The following is a 25,633-nucleotide window of genomic DNA, read 5'->3' on the forward strand; positions in this document are numbered from 1 at the left end:
TTTCAGTGGTGCCCGTTCACATCAGTGCAACGTAACTGCAGTGTGGCTTTGGGGAATGTACCTGTGCTACCTTCGTTCCATGCAGCACGGTTTTGTGCCCTAATAGACTTCAATGGAGAAGCAGGAAAAATGCATGTACAAAAAAAATGGCGTGGAGGTCCCCCCACAAGCCATACCAGGCCTTTTGATTGGTATATATTTTAAGGAGGACCCCATGGCAAAAATAAAAAAAAATGTTATGGGTCTCCCTCAAAATCCATGCCACCCTTATCCAAGCATGCAGCTCGGCAGGCTTGAAAAGGGGGGGGCGGAGTAGGGAGTGTGTGGGTCCCCCCTTCATGAACCATACTGGGCCACATGCCTTAAACATGGGGGGTACTTAGCCAGGGCCTTTTTCTTACAACTCTGGTACAGTGGTTGTGGGAGTGCAGGGGGTGACTTATCGGAATTACCAATGGGGCCCCCAGATCCCCCCCATGTGAATGAATATGGTGTATATAGTACTCCCGACTCACCAAATGTAAATAGGAACACAACACGTTTTTTGAAGGACATGGTATGGATTGTGGGGGAACATCCATGGCAATTTTTTTTTTTTTTTTTTTTTACTTACAAGCTCTCTTGTTTTACATTGTGCTGTCAGCAGTAGTATAAAAAACGCAGCCAAGTTGCACTATATAAGCACACTAAAAATTGGATCAGATTGCAGCCACACTAGTGTGAACCTAGCCTTATAAATGCACTTAGATATTTTCATTCTGTTCTAGAAAAGGGCTGTTGTAGGATCCTCTACAGAGAAGCTTCTGGGAGACACAACTGGTAGTGCCTTATTCCTTGCAATTGGCCATGTGATATTATAGCTGACATGACCATGCATAGGGCACACATAGAGTAAAGCATCACTGTGCTCCCCTGCGCTTAATACATAAAGAGACACTAAAGCTGGCCATACATGGATCAAAATTTGCCCAGTTTAGCAGGGACCACACCAATTTCGATCCATGTATGGCCACTGTGTTTGAATAGAAGTTGATCTACAGATTGACTTCTGTTCAACCACCCTGTTGGATTTTTTTTTTGGCTGCTCGACCTACAGCATTGATCAGTGTATTCTGATAACAGGGAAGTCTCTCTGCTGTCAGAAAACAAAGACGTAGCTGGGAGGATTCCTTCATTCACCTCGAATGTGTAGATGTTGGAATCGGGTCATTGTTTTTTCGTTCAACCCACTGGCTGAACGAAAAATCTGACTGATGTATAGGCAGTTTTAGGGAAGCATCACTGTGCCCCCACTGCACTTAGTAATGGGATATCGCAGATATCACGACCATGGCTTGGGAACTCATATGGAAGCATCACTGTGCTTTCCATCATTCATGTGCAGTTTTGCCATGATAGAAGTTTCCACCATATTTGTATGTGTTATATACTGGAAGTCAGTAAAGTGCTGTAGGCCGCAAACGAGAAGGTTGCAGGGGCAAAGACCTTGGTCCATAATTTTCCAAGAAGCCTTTACATCTGCTGCTGTATCACTTGGAAGACACATTATTTAAAATGGAATACAGTGAATAGTATTTAAAAAAAAGTCACACTAGTCTACTTGGGTTCTGTATATTTGTGCATTGAGCCTGTTGGTCATCTACGGTGCCTTAAAGTATTCATACCCCTTAAAATGTTCCACATTTTGTCATGTTACAACCAACAACATATTTTATTGGGATTTTATGTGATAGACAAAGTGGCACATAATTGTGAAGTGGAAGGAAAATGATAAATGGTTTTCAAAATTCTTTACAAATATGTAAAAAAATGTGGTGTGCATTTGTATTCAGCCCCCCCTGAGTCAATACTTTGGAACCACCTTTCGCTGCAATTATAGCTACAAGTCTTTTTGGGGATGTCTCTACCAGCTTTGCACATCTAGAGTGAAATTTTTGCCCATTCTTCTTTGAAAATAGCTCAAGCTCTGTCAGATTGGATGGAGAGCATCTGTGACCAGCAATTTTGTCTTGCCACAAATTCTCAATTGGATTTAGGTCTGAACTTTGACTGAGCCATTCTAACACATGAATATGCTTTGATCTAAACCATTCCATTGTAGGTCTGGCTGTATGTTTAGGCTCGTTGTCCTGCTGGAAAGTGAACCTCTGCCCTAGTCTCAAGTCTCTTGCAAATTAAAACATGTTTTCTTCTAAGATTGCCCTGTATTTGGCTCCACCCATCTTCCCATCAGCTCTGACCTACTTTCCTGTCCCCGCTGAAGTAAAGCATCCCCACAACATGATGCTGCCACCACCATGTTTCACAGTGTGGATGGTGTATTCAGGGTGATGTGCAATTTTAGTTTTCTGCCACACATAGCGTTTTGCTTTTAGGCCAAAAGTTCAGTTATCTGACCAGAGCACCTTCTTCCACGTGTTTGCTGTGTCCCGCACATGGCTTCTCGCAAACTGCAGATGGAACTTATGACTTTTTTTCAACAATGGCTTTCTTCTTGCCACTCTTCCATAAAAGCCAGATTTTTGGAGTGCAGAACTAATAGTTGTCCTGTGGACAGATTCTCCCACCTGAGATGTGGATCTCTGCAGCTCCTCCAGAGTTACCATGGGCCTCTTGGTTGCTTCTCTGATTAATGCTCTCCTTGCCCAACCTGTCAGTTTAGGTGGACGGCCATGTCTTGGAAGATTTGCAGTTGTGCCATACTGTTTCCATTTTCGGATGATGGATTGAACAGTGCTCCGTGAGTGCCGTGTTCACAGGTTGGGATATTTTTTTATATACTAACCCTGCTTTAAACTTCTCCACAACTCCACATCCCTGACCTGTCTGGTGTGTTTCTTGGCCTTCATGATGCTGTTTGTTCACTAAGGTTCTCTAACAAACCTTTGAAGGCTTCACAGAACAGCTGTATTTATACTGAGACTAAATTACACACAGAAGAACTCTATTTACTAATTAGGTAACTTCTAAAGACAACTAGATTTTAGTTAGGGGTATCAAAGTTAGGGGGGCTGAATACACATGCACACCACACTTTTCAGATATAAATAGTTTTCATGATTTTTTAAACTAAATCATTTTATTTCCATCTTCACAATTATATGCCACTTTGTGGTGTTCTATCGCATAAAATCCTAATAAAATAAATTTACATTTTTGGTTGTACGGTGTGGGGAACTACATGTGATTCAGACAGGAATGGCACTGTATTCCTGTTCAAATTGCATGCGATTCCTTGCAGTGCGATTTGAGCCCATTCATTTTGTATGGCTCAAATTGAACTACACCCGCACAAAAAGGTGCATGCACCTTTTTTTTGCTGCACTGGAATTGCATCACATGGGTGTTCACACCCATGCAATCCGATTCAGCCAATCACACTGCCTTTTGCGAACCATTTTTGGGGTGTCATTAACTTAACACCACTTCTGTCAGACCGGGCGTCTTGGCCCTGCCCTCCCCCAGCTCCCTCATCACAGCATATCAGTCTGCCCAATAAGGAAGGAGGCAGCGTCTGGAGCCGTTGCTCTTGTGCACATCGCTGGATCAGATTGAGCTCAGGTAAGAATAAGGGGGGGGGGGGCTGGGGGAATCTTGCGGCACAGAAGGTTAAAATGCATAAAAGTAAAAAAAAAAACCGTAAGCCTTTAGAACCACTTTAACAATGGTGGTGAGATCTCCCTACCAATATCCATGGCTGTGGTCCTAGCCGACCTACTCCTGTGTTGTTGTTTTTGAATCCCACAGTTTATTTCTATTATTATAGGGCCCTATATGTACCTTGTTATCAACCGCGGGCATATCACGCATTATTTCAGGTCACATTGCTCTATATTTCACCTGTATTATTCCGGCTTATTATAGAGAACCTCATCCACTTCACCGGCATATTATAGAGAGTTTCATCATATTTATATATTTTGTTCACATATAGTTTCATTTCATTCACTCTTCACACTTACTTTGCACGTTGTCTGAATATTTTTATCAATATATTTTCTCTCTTTTTTTTTAATGAGAAATATTTTTTACACATTTTTTCCTTTCACCTAATAGTAATTTCTTTCTTTTTGATATTTATCACTTTTTATATATACACGTTATAGAAGTACATTTATTATTATATATACACGTTTATTGATAGGATTCACTATATATATATATATATATATATATATATATACATATATATTTTTTTGCCTACACATGTACAAATACACATCTTTTTTCACATTCTCTGTCATCTATTTACATGTCACGGTTTTGAAAACATTTCTCAACCAGTTAACACACCAAATATCCAGCAGATGCCGAGACCTCATTGAGTTGGCTTCCAGCTGAGACTCAATGACCATCTAATTGGGCAATCATGTGATACTCCATTGAGCTATATAAGAGTTTGTCTTTTTAATATTTGTTAGCTATGAGTAAGCACTCAGTCCTGAGTGCGAAACGCGTCAGCTTATCTGTACTTTCTGCATGACAGTCTTGTTATTTTGATGATCCCATTTTTTCAATAAAGTGAAGTTTTTTGACTACATCCGGTGTGCGGCATCCAAATCTTCCCCTCCATTTAAGCCTACTCCTGTGTAATGTTGGACCATTTCAAAAGCTAGCATTCTGACTGGATAAGAAAATCTGACCTGTGTACTTGTCAAACTTTGGCTGGCCATACACTGATTTATTTATTTTTATCCGGCCTGAAGGAAGAGATTCCTCTATGCACGCTAAACATTGTGGCTAGATGAATTTCCTGTTGTGGCTACTATATTTTGAGAACCCCTGCCAGCAGCTGTCAATATAGGGGTTGGGTTGTCAGGGTTGTGGGCAAGAGGCCCTTGTCCCCGTCAACATAGAGACAATGTGCTTTGGGGACATTGGTGAATGTATGGTAAAGGGAGAGGTCTTATCAAAAGGTGGTTCTGGTTCACATTTAGGATGTTTTTTGCTTCAGTTGACCAAGTTCACAAAGAGAAAAACAGATTGGTCTTTTTGAGATTAATGTGCAATTAGGAATATTCCCTTCAAATAATCACCCTTTTGGTGCTGATTAAAAGATGATGTCGCATGGAAAACATCCTTGCGCAAATCCTTGGATCCATTGGAACATATATCCTCTTCTCAATTGAGTGTAAGACCCTTTTAAGCTCCTCCTCCAAGTGAGGTAACATGCCTCCCCGCCCCTCCTCTTGCGTACTACACCCACCTCTTGTCTTTTTTTCATCTCTTTTCTTCCCTTTCCATGCCCCCTGCCTACACCCCCACCCCCAACCTTTCTACCCCTCTCCAACTCCCTTATCCTGTTTCCTCTTATATACTTGCATGGCATGGGGGACAAAAGTTTTGTATCTTCAGCATTCATACAGTTCAGTATGGTCTAGAGTGGTAAGGGTTTGCCAATATGCTCATGTTGCAGGAAGTCTTATAGATTATCCATACTATAGTTGTATCTCCTTGATTGGTTCTCTCTGCAATTTAGAATGTATACACTTTATGGAGTGTTTTTGAATGTTACTGCGTTACTGTGTAAACTTGGCTCTCCACTGTATGTTCCATCATTTTTCTTTATGAATGCTGGCTACTTTAAAGAATTTGCAAATAAAAAAAAAAAAGAGGGTGTCGCAATCTGTTGCTAGATTCAATCCAGTTTATTTAAAATATGTACAATCTTGATAAACTAGCTTGCTGTGTCATGGCTATTTTGAATATGTGTTTTTTTTTTTTTCTTGTCTCAGTGGCCTTATGGAGACATTTGCGGTATCAGCCCTGTGGGCAAAGGACAAGGATCAGAATTTGCTCTTACATTTCGAAAGGGCAGTGGGAAGAAATCTGAAACATTAAAATTTTCTACAGATCACAGAACAGAACTTCTTACTGAAGCCCTGGTAAGATATTTGCTGAATGAGCATTTTTTTTCTCAATTGACAGCAACTGATTTGCATACATATTTTGAGACTGTTCATTTATTGGAATGTGTGTATGTTTGTCTTAATTGTCACTTGTACGCTAATTTTATTTTGAACAGTACTGTAAGAAGTTTACAAATGTGTATTTTTTTTTCTGCCCTTAGAGATTTAGAACCGACTTTTCTGAAGGGAAGATTACTGGAAGGGCAAGTATAATCATAGTATTTATAGACTTTCATCCCAATGTTGCTGATTCTGATGTTAGACATAGAAATGTTTAAAGTTGATGTATAGCAAGTAGTGTTATTTCTAGTTGGCACTGTAATGCAGCTGTGGCCATGTTTCTTTTTTTTAATGCTTACCTGCCATGGAGCTCTTTTGTACTTTGATTCTATAGCAACCTATCAGGTTTTTTATTTCATCTTCTACCATGAATAAAAGATACAACCAGATTGGTGGCTCTAAGCAACTGCTTTGTGTTTATCCAGATTTTGGAGTTTTTGTACATTGATGACAAACTTTTGTAGTGTTTGGCTTCATGTACACTGCTGCTGGTAAACGGACTTTTAGGAGCAGTTGGGCGTTTTTTTTTTTTTTTCAGCTGGCCCTGAACTCTCATCTGTTCTCTTATCAGTACATGTACACAGGGTCGTTTATAGTAGTTTATAGGCAGTTGAGTTTAGAAGCATTTTGTTCAGATGCAATTGAAACGCCAAACACCTGTAACAGCTTGTAAACGCGGTAACTCGTGTTTAGCTGCATTTAGTTTTACAAGATTTTTTAATTTTTGACTGTTTGAAAAAAAAAAAAAAAAAAAAAGCTTCTAAGCGCAAACCCGGCATGTAAAGGTGGCAAAACGGATGTTATATTGACATTGGTTACTATCTGTCAAGTTAAGTCGTTCAGGGGAGGTTTTAAAACGCCCCGTGTACAATTAAGCCTTACAGTCTGAAGCTGACATACTGCTAAAAATGATACAGATTCATATCCAATCTGCTCCTTTCACAAACTATACAAAGAAGAAAAAGGAATGCAATTACGGTAACTTTTTACAACTGTACTGTAGTTGTCTTATTTTGCATGTCTTGGGTCTCATTCTAGAGGTATAACTGCTATAAACATCACTGGAGTGATACAAGAAGATTAGTCACTTTGGAAGTTACTCCTGGGGGAATAGACCAGATTGATCCAGCAACAAATCGTGTCCTCTGCTCTTATGACTATCGGAATATAGAAGGCTTTGCAGAGGTCCCCGACTACCAAGGAGGATTCTGCATTCTCTATGGGGGTTTTAGTCGTCTGGTGAGTTTTTGAGAAATTAATTTTGTTTAATATATAAAACCATTACTATTTATCACTCTCTTTTTATCCATAGCCAAAGCTTGCTTCCATGGAGTTAATTCTCCAGCCTGCTGTATGTGTTTTTCTCACTTTGCATCTTGTTTACCCCCTCCTATGGGTGATCCAGTCCTAAATGCTGAATTTTGTATTAGGTGTCCTTGCTGCTCATTTATGATCTGGTCTTCAATACACTCTGCACTTCCATCAGAAAATCACCTTTTTTTTTTTTTTTTTTTTTTTTTTTATTATAAAGGCCAGCTGTTCCTCTGAAATAAAAAGTTCCCTCCTGGACATCTACTATCCCCTTCTCTTTCCAGATCCTGATATAATCCCTACTGTGCCCACTTTCTTCTTACTGTATGCCTTCATAACAAATGCCCCTTTTTGTCTTCTGTCTTACAAATATGATCCTGATGCGTTGTCTAATCACTTGCTCCGTTGACAGCTCCTGCTCCACCATCCACTGCCATCTGCTGTCCCCAGCAGCTTTAGCTACCACTTGCCCACCCTTATTCTCTCCTTGCACCACCCTTGATTCTCCCCATTTCCCTTTTCGCTCTCAGCCACCATCCTCCACACCCTATTTGCTTAAAGTGATTGTAAACCCACACCATGTAAAATAACCCATTCAGTTTAAAATAGAAATGAAAGACAAGACTTTTGTTTAGAGCTATAAAAACATAAACTTTTTTTTCTTCCGTTTTCTATAAGTAATCACATTCCCTCTGTTCTGCATAAGCACTAAGGAAAGGGGAAACAGCAGCACACTGATCTTCCCACTGAATGCTGTGCAGGGGGATGTCAGGACAAGTATGATCATTGAAGGAGAGCAGGCTAAGTTTCCAGCACAGATAGAGAACTGACCACAGTGTGTTCTCCTGCTTAGCGTGGTCAGTTTTTAATAGAAAAGCAAAGGGATTGGTAGGAACACCAGGGATTTCACACAAAGAAAGCAGTACAAAGATCACAGGTTTCTTTTTCATACAAGTACATGGTACAGCAGGCACATATCAGGAATATGAAATGTTGGGTTTACATATCAAGTTCCTCTCCTCACCACCACTTATTTTTGCCACGCTGTCAACTTCCATCCTCTACCGCCATCAATTCCTATTCTAACCTACTATCCCAACCCTTTTTTTGATAATTTACATGGTGTTAAATTTTTTCCTATTCAACCTCTTTTGTGGAATGCAAAACACAAACAAACAAGGATTTTACTATAGGATATTAGAGAAATCTGTGCTCACTCTGTTCACGAATGTGCATATGTCCTTTGTTAAACATTTGAAGGAACTGCCTTTTTCTAAATGTATGTTTCTTCAACTTATTTTTCAGCATTTATTTGCAACAGAACAAAGAGATGAAATCATTAAAAGTGCCATAGAACATGCTGGAAACTACATAGGAATTTCCTTGAGGATAAGAAAAGAACCATTAGAATTCGAACAATTTTTGAGTCTTCGAATGGGCAAATATAGCAACGATGAATCTATCACCTCATTAGCAGAATTTATTGTTCAAAAAATCACTCCAAGGCATACGGTAAGAGGCACCCAATGTATGTCCAGTTTCTTATAAAAAAGAAAAAATTTTTTGTTTGCATATACTTTTTTGTATTCAACAAATCCCAGGTACCAGGTCGCCATGGTGAGTAGAAATTGCATCCTGGCTCCTGGGCTGTTGTCAGCCATCTGCCTAATTGCCCAAAAATTACTACAGTGTGGTCATCCGGTATTAGGAGGGCGTTTTATCGATGTTTTTCCAGAACCCCGCCCCCCAGGGCACGCATCATGCGCTCTGTGATCACTGTGTCCTTCAGACACAGCTGATCACAGATCGAGGTAAATGGACAATCACAGCGGCCCTTTACCATGTGATCAGCTGTGTCCAATCACAGCTGATCACATGCAATCAAATGCCAGCTATTGGCATTTCCTTACCTCGTCAGTGTGAGGAAAGGAAAGCCGAAAACCAGCTATGCAGCCTCATGAGTGCCCATCAGTGCAGCCTCATCACTGCACATCAGTGAAGAAAAATTACTTATTTGCAGAATTTTATTTTTACAGAAATTAAAAAGGTTTTTTTTTTCTTCAAAATTTTCAGTCTTTTTTCGTTTGTTTAGCAAAAAATAAACAACCCAGTGGTGATCAAATACCACCAAAAGAAAGCTCTATTTGTGTGAAAAAAAATGATAAGAATGTCATATGGGTACACACAATTGTCATTCAAAATGTGACAACGCTGAAAACTGAAAATTGGCCTGGGCAGGAAGGGATAAATGTCCCTGATAGGGAAGTGGTTAAAAGAAAAACTGGCTCCTAGCTTTTTTAGCTGGCTCCTAGATTCAAAGCAAATTTGTCAAGCCCTGTTCTAATGCTTATCCTTTTATCTATGGGTCATAACAGTGTTCCGAAGTGCTATTATGGTGCAGCTATAAACATTGTACGCCTGCACTGACATGTTTTGAGAAATACAATAAACTCTTTATATACAGTGGGGTAAAATGCTTAAACTTCAGCCCATCCCGACTTCAGAGACACTTCTCTGGCTGAAGGACAAGATTTTTACACAGAAGAGGGCCAGGCTATTGTGCAAGTCTAAGATGAAACCTGATATACTGATGCACTTTAGTTCAGCATACAGTATGCCAAGCAATGATGTACTAACGTGGAGTATATCCAAAATTGTTTTAAATACTCACCGCTTTATAGCTGCACAGACTTATGTGATAAAATCAAAGGCTTTCTTTAATACGTTTCCTTGTTTTAGTATATAAATATAACTTATTAGGTTAATGACTTAGTTATTATACATTTGCACATGATTTGGGTTCAGTTGCCAACAGGCCTTACATCTACACCAGTAGCAGTGTATGCAGAATGAGAAGAAATGGAAAAAAAGAACTATACCTTTTTATATCTTAAGTATATAAACTATTTTTACAGTAATGTAAAGGATCGCATCGCATGGTATGGTTTACTTTTCACGTGGACTGCGCCGTATGTGTATTCATATGGTGATTGGTTGTGCAGTTATTTTAGTAGACATTTACTGAATATCAGTTTAGTGGTAGATCCAGGCTCTGATTTATTTTAATGGTATGGTTTACTGACAATGTCTGTACATATGGAAATCATAAAAATGTTTTTATTTGGGGCACAAAGTTGTACTGTCCTAACCTGACTTCCAATTCAGTAACAGACAATGATAAAATAATGAACACACACTTTTGGTCAGCTGGCAGTATTTGAATGATGGGAAAAGGAGCCGAATGGTAACTATCAACTGTTACTATGCTGTGCAGTCTGATCTTTTTCAGTTTGGGATAAAAGCAGTGGACCACACTCCTCAAAAACGGTTTTGCTATGAAATGGTAATACTTCCCAACCGGGACCAGGAAGATATGAGGGCTGAGTGAACGTGATTATAGCTTGTGAGCTAACAGCTTAGATGCCTTATACTTTCAAAGGACTTAAAGTGGAACTTTAGTCAGAAAATTAATACCTGCTAGATCACTTCAGGCTGACCCCTTTTGCATGTATAGCCATGTAAAACATTAAAAAGAAGTGTCTGTACTGTTTAAAATCCAGTAGTACACTGTCAAACCCTGCTCTGCACATGCTCAGTTGCTCTCCATTTTAGACATTTTTAGGCATTGATGAATTTATAGAGGCCGATCTGCTGACAGCCTTAAAGCGGAATTACTGTAAACCCTCCTATCCTTTACAGCCAAGGAAGCTGCTTCAGTTTAAAGTGCACCTGCCATGGTGCTGCACATGTGATTAGTTATGACAGAAGCCATTTGATTTCACAGTTTAGTTGCAGACACAAGCAAATGTGACAGTTGGCAATACCAGCATTGCAGGAATGTAACTGTTTTTTGGAACTGTTAAATTAATGAGTTTAGTTCCACTTTAGATCACTGCTGTTCAGGGGCTCTGAGCTTCAGCAAAATGGCAGCCTCCAGCAAGAAGAAACGGGAGCAATGCTGGAGGCTATAGACAGCACACACTAATTTTGGTAGCATAATTATTATTGTGGAATGTAAGATCCTCGCTAAAGAAGGCTCCTGGTGCATTAGCCAGGTCTGGAACTTGCCCTGCCCCCAGTTTTCAAAGGATCCAAGGGTATAAATCAATGAACCAGTGTCCCTCAGAAGTAATTACAGAAAGTAGTGAAGCTTAAGGCTGGTACACACTGGCTGAATATCGGCCGGTTCCACAGAAACCAGCCGACGTTTGGCCCGTGTGTACAGCAGCCTGTCCGACAGAAGATGGCCTTACCTCTGGCTTCTGTTGTAAAAGCATGGTGGAAAAAACAGCTGCTGATTGGCATCTGATCAGCACTTGCAGTCTATGGCAGTGAGTGCTGACCGGTGTGTTCTTGTGGGGGGCAGTGACCCTGTCAGAACACAATAGCACAGCAGGGAGATCGCTGTACTAAAATTGCACAGTTAGTGCAGCAAGCTCCTCATGTTTTTTTTTTTTTTTTTCTTCGTTCCACCCGCTGGGTTGAACGGAAAAAAAACTTGTGTACCAGGTATTGACTTGATCGCTCCAACATTGTTTGGGTTAGTAGAGTGGTGAAGGGGTGGAACCTCAATTAGGTATTTGTTGCTTTGTCCCAGGGTGTGGTAGGGTATCACTGGGAAAGGAAATAAGAGAAAGTCTCTCCCACAGGGTAACACTTTTTGAGCAGAGGCTCTATCAAGTCCCTATTTTATCAATACTCATAATAAATTGGCTGTAGTTTGGCATTTAGGTTATATTTAAATAGTGCCCATATGTCTGACTAACCCCCAGAAATTGTGTGTTCAGAAAGTGTTCATAGCGTTTCACTTTTTCCACATTTTTTATGTTGCAGCCTTATTCCAAAATGTAATAAATTCATTGTTTTCCTCAAAATTCTCCAAACAATACCCCAAAATGACAATGTGAAAGAAGTTTGTCTGGAATCTTTGCAAACTTATTAAAAATAAAAAAAATAAAAACATCACATGTACATAAGTATTCACAGCCTTTGCTCAATACTTTGTTGAAGCACCTTTGGCACCAATTACAGCCTCAAGTCTTTTTGAGTATGATGCTATAAGCTTGGCACACCTATTTTGGGGAGTTTCTCCCATTCTTCTTTGCAGGACCCCTCAAGCCCCATCAGGTTGGATAGGGAGCGTTGGTACAGCCATTTTCAGATCTGTCCAGAGATGCTCAGTTGGCTTCAAATCTGGGCTCTGGCTAAGCCACTCCTTTGTTATCTTGGCTGTGTGCTTAGGATTGTCCTGTTGGAAGATGAACCTTCACCCCAATCTGAGGTCCAGAGCGCTCTGGAGCAGGTTTTCATCAAGGATGTCGCTGTACATTGCTGCATTCATCTTTTCCTCGATCCTGACTAGTCTCCCAGTTCCTGCCACTAAAAAACCTCCCCACAGCATGATGCTGCCATCACCATGCTTCACTGTAGGGATGGTATTGGCCAGGTGATGAGCGATGCCTGGTTTCTTCCAGACTTAATGCTTGCTATTCAGGCCAAAGCGTTCAATCTTTGTTTCATCAGACCAGAGAATTTTGTCTTTGGTGCCTGAGTCCTTCAGGTGCCCTTTGGCAAACTCCAGGTGGGCTGTCATGTGCCTTTTTACTGAGGAGTGGCTTCCATCTGGCCACTCTACCATACAGGCCTAATTGGTGGAGTGCTGCAGAGATTGTTGTTCTTCTGGAAGGTTCTCCCCTCTCCACAGGGAAAAGCTTGAGCTCTGTCAGAGTGACCATCAGGTTCTTGGTCACCTACCAGACTAAGGCCCTTCTCCCCTGATCGCTCACTTTGCTGGGCAGAAGAGTCCTGGTGGTTCCAAACTACTTCTATTTATGGATGATGGAGGCCACTGTGCTCATTGGGACCTTCAATGCTGCAGAAATTTTTCTGTACCCTTCCCCAGATCTGTGCCTCGATATAATCTTGTCTCGGAGGTCTACAGACAATTCCTTGGACTTCATGGCTTGGTTTGTGCTCTGACGTGCACTGTTAACTGTGGGACCTTTATATAGATAGATGTGTGCCTTTCCAAATCATGTCCAATCAACTGAATATACCACAGGTTGACTCCAATCAGGTTGTAGAAACATCTCAAGGATGATCAGCAGGGTCGTCTTTATTATTGATTGGGCCCTGAGCAAACATTTTCTTGGGGGCCCCCCTACATTCTGAGACCTACAAAAAAAATAGCAGGTCTGCTCAAGATCAGTTTACTGCAGCAGATAACACAGCAATTGAAAATGGTTGCCAGAGATTACAGCCTATTCTTACCACTCACTGGTTGCGAGAGATCACAGCAGATCACTACTGTTCACTGGTTGCTACAGGTTACTGCACACCATTACCACTCAATGATTGGGTTTGCTAGAGGTTACTGCACACTATTACCGCTCACTGATTGGGTTGCTAGACGCTACTGCACACCATCACTACTCAGTGGAAACAGGATGCCCCTGAGCTCAATTTCGAGTGTCATGGTAAAGTCTGTGAATGCTTATGTACATGTGATTTGTTTCGTTTTTTATTTTTAATAAATTTGCAAAGATTCCAAACAAACGTATTTCATGTTGTGATTATGGTGTATTGTTTGTAGAAGTTTGAGGAAAATAATTAATTTAATAGATTTTGGAATAAGGCTGTAATGTAACAAAATTTGGAAGAAGTGAAACGCTGTGAATATTTTCCGGATGCACTGTATAGCATTTTCTAAAATTTCATTAAGGTGATGTTACACATTTGATCATTTAAATCTGTGTTCTTTTTTTAGGAGCCTGTGAAAAGATTATTAGCACTTACTGAAACTTGTCTAGTAGAGCGAGACCCGGCAACCTACAATATTGTAACACTGAAACCACTAGGAGAGGTGAGTGCCAACTGTGATTGCTGTTCTGGTCATCTGCATATTAACAAGTGAAGGAGATCCGTTTTTGTTTCCTCAAGCAAAAGATAAATGTTTGGTCGTCTGCCATAATCTCCAGCTCACAGCTTTGGGAAATGCTTGGAAATCTAAATGCACACAATGCAATATCTGTTCTTTTTATAATATGCATGGGGTGGAACTGAGAATCCTGCTGTGAGTTTATATTTAAAAACTAGAGGGCTGTAGTGTTGAACATCAGAATCTAGGATGATGTGAAACAACTGAACAGACAATTTTTTCAGAATATACTTTCCACATACTGTGCCGGAAGTAAACGCTTCTGTAACATTGTAACAATATTTTTTCCAAATCGCTTACATGTAAAAAGTCATTATTTTATATATTACAGGTCATTTACTGCTGTGTACTTGGCACTAGAATTCCTTTTAGGAAGATATTTAAAGAATTGGTTCACCTTTAGCAAAAAACTGCATATGTAGGTTATGGGGTCTCCGTAGATTAAAGTGTTTGTTACCCCAGCATTCCTGATATGTGGCTGCTGTACCATGATGAAGTCTCCTGTTCTTTCTATTGCTTCATTTATGTGAAATTCCTGGTGTTCCTGCCAGCCCCCCTGCTTTCCTATTAGAAATTGACCGCATTAAGCCGGAGAACACACCGTGCTCAGTTCTCTAGCAATGCTGGGAACTAAGCCTGCTCTCTTCCAATGATTAGACTTGTCCTAAAACACACACCTGCACAGTCATTCACTGGATATTTCAGTGTGTTGTTGCTTCTCCTCCCCCCAGCTCTTTTGCAGCTGGGAACAGAGATTATGTGATCACTTATTAAAAAAAAAAAAAGGGAAACAAGGTATTTATAATGTTTTTTTCTTTTTTTCATCTATACACAAATGTTTTGCCTTTCATTTCAGTTTTAGACTGAATGAGTTGTTTTAAAAGGTGATCGTTTACAATCACTTTAAAACAAACTGTGTAGCTTTGTCCAAAGCTGAATAATGCCTTTGCTACAGGTGCAGACCATTTACATACAATCCGAAACCTAACTGAAAAACTCCCGGAGATGGCACCTCCCCAACCCATCCTGCCTGGTTGCTAGGATGTTGCTAAATCACACCCCGATTTGTTCACCTGCACTATCACAGGAGTGAGCTCTTTCTCTGATTCCACACCCCCCCACGTGCTCTCTCTCAGCTGATGCCTGTAGCTTTGAGTTCAGCATTTGAGAGACCACTCCTTGGATGTTGCCAACACCCCCCACCATCCATCAACAAGGTGCGATGGGATAATGCCACCTCTGGGAGTTTTTTGGTCACACTTTAGGGGGTAGATAAATGACCTACGTTTATAAGCACATGCATCATTCCATTAAACTTTGGTCAATATTGCTCAGTTTGTACAGATTCCCCTCCCCTGCTAGGCAGCTTTTGGTAAAGGTGACCTATGCCTTTTATGTCTATAGCATTTATTTCATTAAAATGTGAGAGGCTTTCTTTGCAGCTGTCTCAACCTGGAGGTAAAAAACTTCCATAGTATTATTGCATTGGGCTCTGGAGAGGTGTTTTAAGCTGGCCATATACTATATTCAATTTGATTGTTCAATCTTTGTACAATCACCCTTTAGATTTAGAAAATCGATGTATTGTGAAGACAAACCTAAACAATCTATGCAGTTTACATTCAGTCAGGCACTACATAGCCGTTGGTAGCTCTAAAGAAGATGGTACAATCAGATTATATAACGTATTGCTAGCTTTACTATTGAAGTCTTGGTCAGATCTAAATAACATGCTTTGGGATATAACACTTAACCACTTCCCACCCAAGGCCGTCATATGACGTCCTGAACTTTGAATGGTGATATCTGAATGATGGGTGCAGCTGCAGGCATCATTCAGATATCATTATTTTCAGCCGGCGATTCCCTGCACTGTAAAAATAATCATAGTGGCTGTTCAGCTTGCCGGCCACATCTTCTGTCAGACCGTGGACCTCATACCCCTGGACTAGTATGTAGATTATCACCTCCATCGGGAGTTCATTCACTACCACAGACCAGCCTTTCTTCTACATCCTTAATGTGAGTGTTCATTTGTCATTTGCCAAACCATGTTTCATTAAAAGATTACATTTGGAGGTGCTTTTCTGTTTTCTTCATGTTTACCTTAGAGCTTACCGCGGACCAGATGGTCCCCAGGCATCTCTGACCTTCGGAGGCCGGGCACGACGTTATGACGTCACGTCCTGCCTTGGCAGATGAAGACACTGACTTTTTTTAACCTAAAAGAGATTTCTTTTTTATCTCCAGGCTTTCCAGCGTAGAGGGGAGCAGTGGGGTCTTATAGACTCCAGATCTCTCTGTAAAGAGGACCTGTCATGCCCTATTCCTATTTCAAGGGATGTTTACATTCCTTATAATAGGAATAAAAATGATACAAAATAAAAAAAAAAAAAAATTTAAAAGAAAAGCGTAAAAAAAATTAAAAAAGAAACATAAAAAAAATTTAAACACCTCCATCCCCGCGTCAAAAAACTCATATATACGTCGCACCCGAATATGTAAATGGCATTCAAACCACACGTGAGGTATCGTTGCGAACGTTGGTGCAAGAGCAATAATTCTATCCCAGGGCCTCATTTGTAACGCTAAACTGGTTACCTGTAGAAATTTTTAAAGCGTCGCCTTTGGAGATTTTTAAGTACCGAAGTCTGGTGCAGTGCAAGCATGACCTGTTTGGTATCCATTTACTCTAGCTTGGCTTCGAATGAGGCTTGGAAAATGATCTCTCCTCAAGGATCAATTGCATTTTCAAAAATGCTTTCCTACACTGTTCTTCAGATATAAGATTGCACAGATGATATTCTTGTTACAAAGACCTGTCTTTTCATTTCTTTTTCTTAGATTTTTGCACTTGTTTATGATCCTCAAAATCCTCAACTCTTTACCATTGAATTTATTAAAGGACAAATTCGTAAATATTCTTCAACTGAAAGGTAATTCCTGATGATTTACTTGGTATGTTGGTACGCAGTCGGATATATATGGTGGAAGTGATTTGTGGAGTTCTTTGTTTTTATTTTAGATTTAATTTGTGATTTAAGTGAAGCCTAAAGCTGGACGTAGTGGTGTTTTTTTTTTTTTTTTGGACAAGCCTGCTGGCTTAACGAAAAATGGTAACAGAATCCTCCATTCACATTAATGATTTGGATGCAAGATCCCCCTAACCCCAACCCTCCTAAATGGGACATTGTATTCTAACAGCTGCAGTCACAACTGTCAGAGTACACTGATCAGCAGTCCGTTGGGTAAAGTTTCCAACATGTCTCATGTCCCTTTGACAGAAGTTGGTCGATCAACTTCCATTGAATAGGGAAAGCCACACACTAATCAGAATTTGGCTGGACCCTGCTGAACCGGCCGTACTTTGATCAAATGTATGAACAGCTGTAGGCAGAATTATTCAGGTGTTTAGATTTCCATTTTAAGCAGTAAATATTGATTTTTGTCAGTTTTATGAAAAATTTTATATTTTCTCCCAGAGATTCCTTATTGGCAAGTCTTTTAGATGGAGTCAGAGCTTCTGGAAATAGGGATGTGTGTGTCAAAATGACCCCGACTCCAAGGGGGCAACGATGGGGTCTTATGAGTGTTCCTGTGGATGAGGAAGTAGAAAGTCTTCATTTGAGGTTCCTTACAGCTCCTCCAAGTAAGTTATAATACACATTTAATTATAGTGTATACTTAATGTAGATTTTGTAGATGTTCTCTTGAGTGTATCACAGTTAATAAATGAGGCTAAAGGATTGCTAAACAGTATGTGGAAGAAGATGAGAGAGCACCACAGGTTTGTATTGGATCTAGAGAAATTGTATCTTGACAACAGGTCACAGATTATAGCCAAGGCTCCTCCTTTATCAGGACTTAGTGTTTTAAATCTCTAACTTGAAAAATAAACAAAGCATATATTTCTATAGTGTGTACTACTTCAATTCAAGGAGCACAAGACATTTTTCCCTGTTGTCACTGAGTGGTGGGAATGGACACACCCTCTACACAGAATAATAGGGAAACTTGCACAGCTGAGGCTTTCGGTCACCTGCTGTGTGCTGGGGGGGGGGGGGGGGGGGGGGTGGAGTAGTCACCAGGGACGCTGTGGAGTTAGCATAGGCTATTAAGCCTATACTAACTCCACAGCATCCCCTGTGACGACTCCACCCCCCCAGCACACAGCAGGTGACTGACAGCCTCAGCTCTGCATGTTTCCTTATGCTTCTGTGTAGAGGGTGTGTCTATTCCCACCACTCACCTCTCAGATTACAGTGAAGCTCTGTGCTTTAGCTGTGCATTGTGTGACATCAGATCCCCACCCCCTGCCTTCTACTGCTGAAAATAGTCATTTATCTGTGTGTCTGAATGTACTTTTCTATTTGTTTAGTAAATGTGTTCCATTACTACTAGCAATTGTTGGGCTACTCTTTAAAGCAGAGTTCTACCCAAAAGTGGAACTTCTGCTTTAAGCACTCCTCCCCCCTTGGGGGGGGGGGGGTACCTAGTTTTGACAGGTATTTCCTGTCCAACTTCCTTCTTCCGTTGTCTAGGCGACTCCTTCTTTTCCCTCTCCCTCTCTGCAATCTTCTGGGACATGTTACAGGTCCCAGGAGATTGCCTGGCCATTAAGAGTGCGCACCCAGCTGAAGCCACAAGCTTCACAGCCAGGTGCCCACTCTTGCAATGATGGCGCCGCGGAGAGGCACAGGAGAAGAGCAAGGGTTCGCTTTTCCGCATCGGTGGACCGTGGGACAGGTGAATATCTGTTTATTAAAAGTCAGCAGCTACACTTTTTGTAGCTGCTGACTTTTAATAAACTTACAAACGAGTGGAACTACGCTTTAATGAATAAGTGGATGTTTTCATGTATCCTTTTTTATCGGCCTATATTTTAGACAATAAAAATGTTTTATTGCATTTTTGTTACAGATGGCGTGTTCGCAGATGCTGTCTTTAGATTCAACTCTAATATTTCCTACAGTGGCGTTCTTCATGCTGTAACGCAAGATGTAGGTATATACCCAGCATGCATAGTATATATCCTTCATTAATTCTCTGCCTTTCAATTCTTTGCTTTCATATTTATTTTTGTGCAACACTTAAAATGAAACATGGCAAACATTCTCCATCACATGGTGGAATTCAGTTGCATGACTCTATGGGGTGTATGAGTTCTGCTGACCTAAACTTTCCGAACTGGAACAAGGAAATATAGTATTTTATATACATTTAACTGTTTAGTAACATTTATTTTAGTAGCATATTGCGTCTTGCACATTTTAATCCCATTGATGATTAAATATAGAAAAATTATTTTGCGAGATACTTGAAGAGTAATTATAGCCAATAGTTTTATTTTAGTTTTTTTTATAAAGTGGTGAGTGGTTAGAACCTCTCTGGTATTTATTCGTGCCTATTTTCCCACCGGGGAGATTCACTCTTCTATTTTTCCAGTCACCATTTTCACAGGACTAAAAATTTTGTGTTGACACCAGAGCAAGAATAAAGGGTAAATTTTTCAACATTTGTTCCAGTGACCGATTTCTACAAGGGGAATTGAGTACTTTTGTTGAGATTCCCTTTCATTTCCATCTCCAGGAAAGCACAGGTTTTTTTTTTTAACCCTATCTTTAATTTAAAAGTAAAGGTATTGGCTTTAAATTCACTTTAACTGCAAAATTCAGAATAGGCTAACCTCTGAATTCTTTAAATAGGCAAGGGTAAAAAAAAAAGAAAAAAAAGGAACAATAATGCAGCCTGAAAATAAAATTTGGAATTAGGGTTTAAAAAAATAGTTAAAGTAGAAGATCATTTGACAAAAAAATGTTGTGCTAAATTATACAACTATAGAGAATAACACTAGCACAACATATCCTCTGTACAATTGCAGGGGCTCTCGTACCTTCAGAAAGAAAAAAGTGCAATGTGTTGCTTTAATTACCATGCATTATTGCTTTTTTATGATTTATGTAAGAGCCACACAGATTTTTGCACAGGTTATCACTCCCTTGAAACCACTTTTTAGAATACGTTCTGCTGAGAATGCTTGTGATAAAGGTTCATAAAAATACTGCTTCCCAAAGTTATGTACATTTCATGTGAAAAATGTTTTCCACACCTAGGTTATTATTTTTGTTTGAAAAGAAAAAGTTTGTAGGATACGATTTATAAGATAATTTAATGAACGGATTTCAAATAAAACCTCTATCTTCGTGAATAGAGCCAAAGCCTGGGCACGGGCTAAGGCTCTGTTCACATCTAGGCGTTTTTCTGTTCTAAGCCTCAGCTCTAAAAACACCCAACAAGACAAATCCCATTCATTTCAATGGCCCCTGTTCACATCTGAGCGTTCTGTCGCCTAAAGCAAAACGCCCGTCGCTCAAAAATACATGAGCTTCTTTTTTAGCAGATTAACAGGCGTTTTACTGCTTTTACATTGGTGACCTTTTGAAATCCAAAACGCGTGTACAAACACGCCCGAAAAACGCGTGTAAAATAGCAATGGCTATGTTCTTTGTATAAATCATACGGTCCCATTTGATTTCGTCTGAGAGAGTGGGACGCATACGTTGTTTTAAACAGTGCTGGAAATTCTCTAGTCTCTATGAATATTATATCCTCCTTTAAAGAAGGAAGATAAAAATACCCCTGTTTCAAAGCTGCAATTTAGACCTTGCAAGAGCCATGCTGTTGCCTAAAGGAGAAGTGTGGGAAGAGAACAAAACAAACATACATACATAGTTACATAGTCTGGTTGAAAAAGGACACAAGTCCATCCAGTTTAACGAATAGAAGGGAAAAAAACTTACACAGTCCTAAATGCGCAATCCTATACTCAGTTGATCCAGAAGAAGGCAAAAAAAAAACCTAATAAAGCATAATCCAATTTGCTCCAGCGGAGAAAGAAAATTCCTTTCTGATCCCCTAAGAGTCAGATACTCCCTGGATAAACTTTACCTATAAATATTAGTATCCAGTTATATTATGTGTATCTCAGAAAGAATCCAGGCCTATTTTAAAACCATCTACAGAGCTATAAATTATGTATTTATACTTGTTGATCATATCCCCCCTTAATTTCCTCTTCTCAAGAGAGAATACATTTAGTTCCTCTAATCTATCCTCATAGCTGAGCTCCTCCATGTCTTTTATCAGTTTGGTTGCCATTCGCTGCACTTTATCCAGTTCCCCAATATCCTTTTTGTGAACTGGTGTGGACAACCATACATAGTTGCCTCAATGGCTGCAGAATCAGTTTGATGTTGCAGCTGTCTCCCGCCGGCTCTAAGTCTAAGAACGGAATGATCACGTGACCGCTGATTGTGTACTTCTCAGGTTCGCTCTGAGCACAGAGCAGTGATTGGCAGTCGCTCTGTGCTCTGCCCCTCCAGCACTCTGTGGAGCGGCAGGAGTGGCTGGCTCAGGGTCACAGCAGCATGCTGAGAGGCTGGCCTAGCTGCCATTATTGTCGGGATGCATCTGGAGACTGGAGCGGCTCTGTGATGTCAGCTGACAGCAGACTTTAGCTTGCTGTGGGCCGATTCTGGGTCACAGGAATACTAAAGTAAGTGCATTCTTATGACCAACTTGAGAATTTACCAAATAAGCTTTGCCCATAAACAAAGAAAAAAGAAACCACACATCATGTTAAGCACAGTGAAGTACTTTACAAATGTGCATTGCTTTTAGTATTTGAGAAGATGAGCACTATTAAAATTAATGAAGTAGAAAGAGTTGTAGTCTTTTTCAATTTAAAAAATTCTATCTATAGAATCAAGCAAAATAACTCTGTGGGACTTCAAAGGATCTACACCACAGCTTGCATTTTATGAATTGGATGTAAATTACAGGCCACGATGTAGAGTAACGTTTCTGTGTCCAGTGGAGTGCGAAATATCCCCCTTGGTGATTAAAATGGACTCTCTGATGCTTTAAGTATTATTTTCAAGCCTCTCCACATAGATCTGCAGATATAGATATGTGCAGATATAAATGTGCATATATTTTGCAGTTGAGCCTGCAAAGCATTGCAACCGCAGTGAGTGAATTGCGGGTGCAATGCCAGGCTCTTGCAGGCGTTTCCTCCAGCCCTGTACGGAGTTAGACTTTCACTTAGAGCTGCTGGAAGTGTGATTGCTACCTTGTGTTTCATTGAGTCCATTTGCCACATGAGCTTAATGGTGGTCAGTCGTTAAAGGACAAGTTCACCTTTGGGAACATGTTACATGTTCCATCCGTTTTTAGGGTGGAATATGTAACATGTTCCCACTCTTGCAGCCGCCACCCGCTCCGCTGCCTATATTGACAACAAGCGGGGGATCATCCCCCCCCCCCCCCCCCCCAATTAGCTGTCACTATTCTAAAAAAGACGTGGCCCGGCTGTATCATTCATTCAGAGTTTTGTGAATTGCATACTGTAAGTACCAACAGCCTTTTCGGCTATCAAAATGTAGTTTCAGTCAACTACCATGGTGCTTTTGAGTGCTCTGGTAGTTCATTCCCTCCTATCAGTTTGTATCTGCCTGCCTGTATGTGGTATGAGTAGATGGATACACGGACAAGTCTGCAGGATTCCTGCATGGTACCCACGGTCTGCTGATCGCTGGTCTAATACTTTAAAGACTCCAAGTAAAAAAAATAATAATGCAAAAGATGTGCAGTACTGAACTTCTTTCAGAATCCACACAACTTATTAAAAGGTTGCTTAAAAGATTCTGAGGCCAAGCTCCCCCCCCCCCCCCCCCAAAAAAAAAAGCCTGCGAAGTGGCGCACCCTCTTTCAGTGGATTGCTTTAGTGATGGCGGGTGCAATGTAAGGCTCCTGCAAACATCTCTCTGCACTTACATCTTTATGGGCTTTCAGTTGCAAAACCAGAGGAAGTAGCAATGGACTGCAAGTGTACTGATTAGTCTGCGAATGAATGATGTGGCTGTGCACAGCTGCACAAAATGTAAAAATGACAGTGACTGCTGGGTAGATCAGTCCCTTCACACTGTCACAAGGAAGAGGAGGGAGGCGCGTGTGCGTGCATGCATGCAATATACACCATGTTACATGTAATACCCTAAATAAGGGTATATCATGTAACATGGTGCAAAAGGTGAACTTAGTATGACTCTTCCCTGTACTCCTGTTTAGTAATGCATACTAAATCCTATCTTTAGTGTCCTAATCTGGGAATCTGTAGAACAAAACAAAACATTTTGTTTGTAACTTAATTACAACAAGCAGCAGTTTAGCTAAAGCTGTTACAGAAAACACTGTCACTTTCTAAGTGTAAAGTGGGAATCTGTTTTTAGATTCTGTTCAAGTAAGCATAATATCAGACTTCAGCTACTGTTACATTTTTCATGCAAATCAGACTAGATGTACAGACTCAGAGCTTTTTGGATACAAAAATGAAATACATACGAAATACACTGTGTCTACACAATGAGTAAGTGGCGAGTGCCTTTCATATAAAAGTCTTTGATGGGTTTGGATGTCTTTTAACATTAGAGGCACGGGAGTGCTAGTTGAGAGAGCAACCTCAATAGAAATGTGTGCCAAAAAAGCCAAATATCAATGGGTGGCTAGACAATGCATGATATTTGCAAGCCATGTAACCAATTTAAGATTGCAGCATAGGAGCAATGAAGGAAATGGCTAAAAAGAAAACCTTTCCACACTACTTTTTGTAAATGTAACATTGCACTAACTCAGGAGCTGGTCCTAGAGCCAAGCTGTAGAGAGCAAGTAGACCTGTAATTTGTCTATGAAATATGATCATTGCAAAATAGTAAATTGTCATCCTGTTGTAGCTTAGGTACTATTACCTATTGTTGCATTATTTTATACTTTTTTTCTTCCTGTGCATATTAGCTAGTCTTAGACATTGCATAAAGGATGTGTTTGCTGAATCTACTTTAACAGGGTCTTTTCTCTGAGAACAAAGAGAAGTTGATAAATAATGCCATAACATCCTTACTCTCCCAAGAAGGAGACCAAGCAGCAACGAATGCAGAGCTGGAAAGCCAGTTCCAGGCAGTCAGGCGATTAGTGGCTTCAAAAGCTGGATTCCTGGCCTTTACTCAGCTACCAAAGTAAGTAGATAATCAGCTTGTCATGATAAAAATACGTCTTCTGCTGCCGTACTTACTGCCAGAAGCCTCACTTAATGGCGTAGGATGTGTTATTTAATATTTAATATGTTGGTCTTCAGAGCATTACTCAGCTAATCCTACAGAGTTTTCCCCTTAATGTACAAATCCTGGCGGTGTGTGTTTGGGAGACAGTGTTGTCTGTGTCATGCCAGCATGCAGGAAAACTTCACTGGCACTGCAGATATTGATGTAGTTGCTATAAATAATGGATCTATAGATGGATCCTGAGTTTTCAAGGTTACTCTTTATGGTCACAAGTGTCCTTTTTTCCTTTGGATTAAAGTGTATGTAAAAGCATAACTTTTTTTTTTTTTGTTATAGTTTTGCATAGAGTGAGGAAGGGTCAGACCCTCTGTCAAGTTTTTGTTGTTGCCTCTGTTGGAAAATAGTCCCCTTTCTTTTGCTGCCAAATCAGCTGCTAAGGCCCGTGCTTGCAATCACTCTGAAAAAATATCACTAAAGGTCCAGTTTACTTCTAGTCTATTCACCTTGTTGTGACTCAAGCCCTGATGAAGGGGGTGCTCTTGGATCCATGAAACAAAGAGTCGAGAGTTAGGCTTTACCTCTTCATATGCAGTCCTTTACTATAATTCACTTTGTGTGGCTGAAAAAACATGTCAGGATATAGGAGTTCTAAATAAAATTATTTTAAATCATTTTACTTCTGATAAGGATTAGCAAATGTGCACCCATTCTTGAAGTGGTAATAAATCCCAAAACAAAAATACAACTTTAAAGCGGTAATATTGAAGTAAGGATACAGTGGCAAAAAAAAGTATGTGAACCCCTTGAAATTAACTGGTTTTCTGCAGTAATTGGCAAGTCACAAAACAGTGGCATGCTGCTAATAACAGCAGGTTATTAGCTTCCAGCAGCAGCTAATGATATCGCTACCCTGGCAATTTGATAACTAGTCATACCTTTAAGCCGGCCATAGACAGTTCGAATCTTGGCCAGTTCAGCAGGAACCAGCTGAGATTCAAGCCATTTATTGGCAGGCTAAATGTACCCAAGTTGATCGATTGATCAATTTGGGTACAACCAGCCTGCTGGATTTTACATGAGAATGATGCGATTATTGCAAGTGGCTGTTATAGCTGCTAGCAATAATCTGTCTTCTCCCAGCGGGGATGGCTTCCCCTGTTGGGAGAACACAGTGGCTCAGAGGAAGGGTTTCCCCTGTCAACACTGTCTGCGTTGATTGGGGAATTGAACGAATTTCTTTCCTGCAACAATGGGTTGCAGGAAAGAAATCCCCTCCCTCTATGGCCGGAGTTAGCCAT

At 40.3% G+C, this 25,633-nt stretch overlaps 1 protein-coding gene across 1 annotated transcript in view; it reads left to right on the plus strand.

Moving 5' to 3' along the window:
• DNAJC13 (DnaJ heat shock protein family (Hsp40) member C13) overlaps positions 1-25,633 on the plus strand; it is a 288,371-nt gene that overhangs the window by 116,760 nt on the left and 145,978 nt on the right. Inside the window, exons 4-12 of the mRNA XM_073630350.1 lie at positions 5,736-5,885; positions 6,071-6,112; positions 7,008-7,208; positions 8,586-8,792; positions 14,047-14,142; positions 17,062-17,153; positions 17,700-17,866; positions 19,138-19,217; positions 24,121-24,290. Of these exons, the coding sequence (XP_073486451.1) occupies positions 5,736-5,885; positions 6,071-6,112; positions 7,008-7,208; positions 8,586-8,792; positions 14,047-14,142; positions 17,062-17,153; positions 17,700-17,866; positions 19,138-19,217; positions 24,121-24,290 (1,205 nt within the window). The remainder of the gene's footprint in view (positions 1-5,735; positions 5,886-6,070; positions 6,113-7,007; positions 7,209-8,585; positions 8,793-14,046; positions 14,143-17,061; positions 17,154-17,699; positions 17,867-19,137; positions 19,218-24,120; positions 24,291-25,633) is intronic.

The sequence above is a fragment of the Aquarana catesbeiana genome, linkage group LG05 (genome assembly GCF_042186555.1).
Source record: "Aquarana catesbeiana isolate 2022-GZ linkage group LG05, ASM4218655v1, whole genome shotgun sequence".
Lineage (NCBI taxonomy): Eukaryota > Metazoa > Chordata > Amphibia > Anura > Ranidae > Aquarana > Aquarana catesbeiana.